Source organism: Zosterops lateralis, assembly GCF_965231275.1.
Source record: "Zosterops lateralis genome assembly, chromosome: 14".
In the NCBI taxonomy this organism is placed as follows: domain Eukaryota; kingdom Metazoa; phylum Chordata; class Aves; order Passeriformes; family Zosteropidae; genus Zosterops; species Zosterops lateralis.
This window is the reverse complement of record NC_139774.1, coordinates 9,597,341-9,602,708: the sequence shown is the minus strand read 5'-3', so window position 1 is coordinate 9,602,708 and position 5,368 is coordinate 9,597,341. Positions and strand designations below refer to the sequence as shown.

The following is a 5,368-nucleotide window of genomic DNA, read 5'->3' as shown; positions in this document are numbered from 1 at the left end:
TGACCAGCTTTTCCCTCCACCTCAATCCTCTGAACCATATTTGTGCTTCCTACCATTTTTGGCCTAAATGTGCCCTTGCATTCAGGATGAGGAAGAAAAGGTGTTAAGAAACAGCTCAACCAGAGTTTCCTGAAATGTGAGGTTGTTAATTTCCATCTGTTACTATGTGCCAAGAGCCCAATTATTTTATCCATCTTTCCCAACCAGCTTTAACAACTGTTAGAGCCTGCAGACCTCCACAGTGCCCGCTATGGCAACACCACCTGCCTGGAGCTGTAATACTTTGCTCAAGACTGATTGGCCAAGACAATGGACTTGGGCTTTCAAAAGCACATAAATACCTCAGGTGGCAGCTGTTCAATGTCTTTGACTGGATCAAAGAACACGGGTGACACGGCCCCAAAATGCCAGCTCTCAGTCTGGTCACTCTGGTCAGCTTGGTGTCCACTGGTGAGTTGGGATTGCTGTAATTCAGCTGGGCTGGATGGGGTTTAGGCAGACAGTAATGAACTATTGAAATTCAATTGAACATTAATAATGCTGAGTCTTTTTCCTTCTAGTTTTATGAAGAACTATGGTAATGTGGACAGTTATGACTATTATAAAATATGGAATTAGGTGTGCATTAAGAGATGTATATTGAAGTAGTTGGAGGTTTCAGAAAGAATCATACAATCATTAAGTTTTGAAAAGATGTCTAAGATCATCAAATCCAACCATCAACCCAGCACCATTAGAAACAAAAAGTAGTTTATTTCACAAGCTATTTTTAAACATCTTTATCTATAGCTTTGCTTTCTTTTTGGTGTGTATATCTTAAAGTAAGACATCAAGAAAAGATGGACCAAGTCTATACAGCAGGTTGTACAATGTCCTTTTATCTACAGTTTCTGAAAGTACAAACTCCTTCAACCTCACACCTTTCACTTTAACCACCTTATTTTGTACTCAAACACTTCCTGTTGCACTGGACTTTGAACATGACTGAATTTTTTCCTGTTTTTCCTCTTTTCCATGTGAAGTTTTCACCAAGCAGCTGGATGCACACCCACCCCAACAACAGCACCAGCACTGGGCACAGATCTGCAGTGGGAACCCCACCAACCGCATCCGCGGCTGCGACCGATACGGCTGCGGGAATTTCGGTGCTGACAGGTAACGCACCTGCCTGGGCTGTCACTTTGCTTTCCTAAATTAAGTGCTCAGGCAGGAGAAAGAGTACAGCTACACAGAGCTGACACTCAGAATACTGCTGTCTGCAGAACCTCTTCCTGATTTTGGGGATATTCCTTGGCAATCTTGCAGAAGTACAGCGATACCGCTGCTGACAACAGATGCAGGGCTGAAGGAGCAGGATTGTTACAGGAATTACAGACAGTAAAGGAAATGGAAGTATTTCAAGGATTTGTGTCATTTATCCTTGTTGCTTATACTCCAGAAATTTAACTAACACTCAGCAACAGTTTACAGGAAGCTGAGTAGATTCAACTGCACAAACTAAAAATCTGTCAGCATCACTGTCTTTAAGTAGGGACCTCATACAACAACAGGTTATAGTCCTCTGAAAAAATGTTTTTATATGTAGAGTGACTCCTGCATTTTCTTGTCATCTCCTCTCCCAGGCTCTGTAAGTGTCCATCTTCATCATGCAATTTCCCAATTTTGAAGTGAGAAAATGCCAGCCAAGATTCTATTTTACATGGCACAGATGTTTTTTGGGGCTAAAAAATGGTACTTTTCTATAACAGTTTGAAACGCCCCATGAACCTTGGAAAATAAAAAATAACCTTAAATTTGAAATTTCGTCCCACTCTAAAGAAGGTCAGAGTAATGTGAACAATTTGCAACAACAACAAAAAATATGCTTCAAACCTGCTACTTCTGTCCAATTTCATTGCCGGTAAAAGATTTTTGTTAGACAAGCTTCAGCTATCATCCTGCATTAAGTGGCAAATTGATACCTAACATTAACCTTGAGAGATGTCTCTAATGATGTATTTCTGCCTCCAGGCACAGTGGCAAAGAAAAGCATGCAGGTGTGGATGTCATCTGTTCTGATGGAGCCACGGTGTACGCTCCTTTCAGCGGGCAGCTCTCGGGACCCATCCGCTTCTTCCATAATGGAAATGCCATTGATGATGGAGTCCAAATCAGGGGATCAGGCAAGTAATTAACAGCAGGTGTGCTGTGAGGCGTGCACAAGTAATCACTTCATTTATTTGAGCGAGGTTTGTTGTGGTTCTCCAATTCAAGCACAGTGTTGATTAATCTTACATCCTCTCTAGTATGCTGAAATACTAAAGGCAGCACCAGCAGGATGTAGTCCTTTCCTCTGCTTTTCTTGAAGAGGAGGGGAGAAAGGAGTTGAAAAACAGGTAGCAGGAAAATAACAACCCCAAATCAAAAAATAGGATATAGTAAAAATAAAGCACCGGAAATATATCCTCAGTTTTGCTGAGAGGATGTTTTCCTGTCTCTATTCTCCAACTCCCTTTTTTCCTTTTTGCCCTGGCAAATATAGTAATTTTGATTTCACCATTGTTGGTACCTTGACTACATTTCTGCTTCATCCTAACAGTCTCCAGTAAGAGGCTGGCAGGGAATGCTTCTTGCTCACCCCAGGAGCAGATGCAGCTGATGTTTCCTGACCTCGCTTCCTCTCCCATCTCTCCCAGGTTACTGTGTGAAGCTGGTCTGCATTCACCCCATCCGGTACCACGGCCAAATCCGCAGAGGGGAAAAACTTGGGAGAATGCTGCCAATGCAAAAAGTATATCCTGGCATTATTTCTCATATCCACGTTGAGAACTGCGACCAGTCTGATCCTACTCATCTGCTTTCACCTGGTAAAAAAACCCTTAACAACAGAAAATGCAACTCAGAACTCAGATCTAAGAGTAGATTTGCACTCTAGGACCTGTGACACCCCTTTTGAATTTTTGTATTTAAAAATGTATTATTTGTGTTTCTTCTATGAAATGACACTAATCTAGAAACATTACCATCCAGCTTAGGTCTACATTCCATTTATAGTTCCTAAAGTATTACAAATTTTATGGAGAAAAAGCCAACTACAAGCATGGCATGTAATGTCAGTATGTTCCTACCTAACTGTAAATCAAACAATAGTAGTTGCAAACACACAAGTGTTAATCTGGAAGTTAACTTTGATGTGCTGTGTTCCTGTATTTCAAAGATGTTCCACCATTGCCACAAGAGCAGGACGGGCGCTGGGCGGCAGTGTGTTCTGGGAACCCTACCAACGAGATAAGAGGCTGTGATAAGTATGGCTGTGGATACTATGGAGCTCCAAGGTAATATAAAAATTGGAAGGCACAGGGTTTTGTTGTACTTCAACTGAAGCAAGAGTTAAACTTTATTTAGGTCACATAAAAATTACAGCTTTGAAAGCTTAGAGTGGACTTGAGGAAACTTTCAGGTTGCCCACGTAGTTCATAACACCCCTCTGCCTAGAGATTTTTATCAGACTAAGCCATGCCTGACCTGACCTAGTGTTGGGAACACTCCCATCTCAAGTGGAAGGTTGGACTTGATGTCCTTCACACAATCAAACTTTCTGTGACTCTATGGTTTTACTCATCCACCCTACATGACCTCACCCACGCCTTTGCAGATGCTCCAGCCAGTTTGCTGACACTATTTCCATCCTAACAACCCATTTCCAGATGTCACCACGTGCTGTCTGACCAGAGGTTTCTGTACTGATGTGCTTGTTTGCAGACGCAATGGCAAAGGGAAGCACAGGGCAGTGGATGTCATCTGTGCTGACGGGGCCACTGTGTACGCTCCTTTCTCTGGCCAGCTCTCTGGGCCTGTTAAATTCTTCCACAATGGAAATGCCATTGATGATGGAGTCCAAATCAGGGGATCAGGTAAATAGCTATCTCTCATTTAACATTTGTCTTGAGCTCGTATAGGATGCATTACCTTGCAGTTAGCCAAGTAGTTTAGCCATGTTTTCTTCTATCCACTTACATACAGAGCTTTTTGCTCCTGCTACGATGCAAATAACTGAGTTCTGCAGAAAGTCTTCAAGCTTTTCCCTTTCCTACAGCACAACTTCCCACTTCCTTCCTGCCTTCCATCTTCCCTCTTCTACCAAGTAAATGACTCCAACCACTACCTAATTTTTATGACCATAGTATTTCTGTGGTCATTGGTATTTTGGTATTTCCACTAATGGCTATCTCTAGTGGAAAGGACAAGACAGGGATTGTTACTATTTCTGAAATATAGTACGAAAGAACAAATGCTTCATCCATCTGATGTTTTATCTTGTTTCTTCACCAGGATTCTGTGTAAAACTACTCTGTATCCATCCCATAAAATACCATGGTGCAATTTCCAAGGGACAAGTCCTTGGGAGAATGTTGCCCATGCAAAGAGTATTTCCTGGGATCACATCCCATATTCACATTGAGAACTGCGACCACTCGGATCCTACAAGCAACCTTGAAAGAGGGAAAGGTCAACGTGATTGAAATGGAAATGCAGTAAATTCCAAATAAATCCACCTCAGCATCCAAAAGTTGTTTTTCTTCTCATGCATAACAGTTTATACTATCACCTATTCAATACTTTGAGCCCCACAAAACTCACAAAATGAAAAAAGACATTTGGGACTCACAAAACAAACAAAAAAAACCAACAATTTGAGCTTTTGTTGGAATGTGAATTTACCAGAGAATCAGGAAATTAGCAATGACTAGCTATAAGCTTTCTTAAATGCTGAAAAATCAGCTAAAATGCAAAGTGCTCACTCCCTCCTGGAGTGGCAGAGAAGGCACATTCCTGTCAGCTTCTCCCCCAAGCACCAGCTGGCTTCACTTGTTCAGATCAGGGAGAACAAATCCTCTAAAAAATCAGCACTTCAAAAATCCCAACATTCACCAGTGCAGGCCTATTTAACCGGAGGCTTTGAGCTGGAGCAAGCTGACATTCCACAGCTGTATTTGATCATCTTAAAAGTCTTTTCTAACCTTTTGATTCCTGTCTTCACAGGAATTAGTGCCTTAGTGACAGGGACTGAGAGAGGGACAATGTTCAATGCAGCCTTTTAAGAGTTTCCCCCTGAACTGTAACTCTGTCACCAGTATTTATAAATACACTAACACTGTTCTGTTGGCTGGAGAGGCACAGAGGAATCCCAACAACTCACATGCTTTATCCACACTCCATTTTAGGGTTTGCATGTCAGAAATCAGGTTTCAGGCACAAACATGCAATGACAATGACTAATTTCCCATTCTCCAGTCTCTCCCAAGGACTGTCACATACATGGCTTCTAGCAGGAGAGAACCCCAGGAGGACACAGTGCAGCAGATGGATGAGTCTAGTATCAGTGCAT

General features: G+C 42.0%; 1 protein-coding gene across 1 annotated transcript; it reads left to right on the top strand.

The window, feature by feature from the left end:
* Positions 1-376: 376 nt before the first annotated feature.
* On the top strand, positions 377-4,607 carry LECT2 (leukocyte cell derived chemotaxin 2). The gene is made up of 7 exons (XM_083872131.1): positions 377-450; positions 1,023-1,155; positions 2,011-2,162; positions 2,676-2,846; positions 3,197-3,314; positions 3,742-3,893; positions 4,312-4,607. Exons 1-7 carry the CDS (start codon positions 405-407, stop codon positions 4,500-4,502), a joined length of 963 nt encoding a protein of 320 aa, XP_083728257.1. The 5' UTR covers positions 377-404; the 3' UTR covers positions 4,503-4,607.
* The last annotated feature ends 761 nt before the right edge of the window (positions 4,608-5,368 follow it).

Bases quoted from the DNA above. Each gene is read 5' to 3' on its own strand.
- LECT2 (XM_083872131.1), top strand. From the start codon at position 405: ATGCCAGCTCTCAGTCTGGTCACTCTGGTCAGCTTGGTGTCCACTG. The intron at 1,156-2,010 runs GTAACGCACCTG...TTCTGCCTCCAG, and splicing joins GGGAATTTCGGTGCTGACAG to GCACAGTGGCAAAGAAAAGC. The intron at 2,163-2,675 runs GCAAGTAATTAA...CATCTCTCCCAG, and splicing joins AGTCCAAATCAGGGGATCAG to GTTACTGTGTGAAGCTGGTC.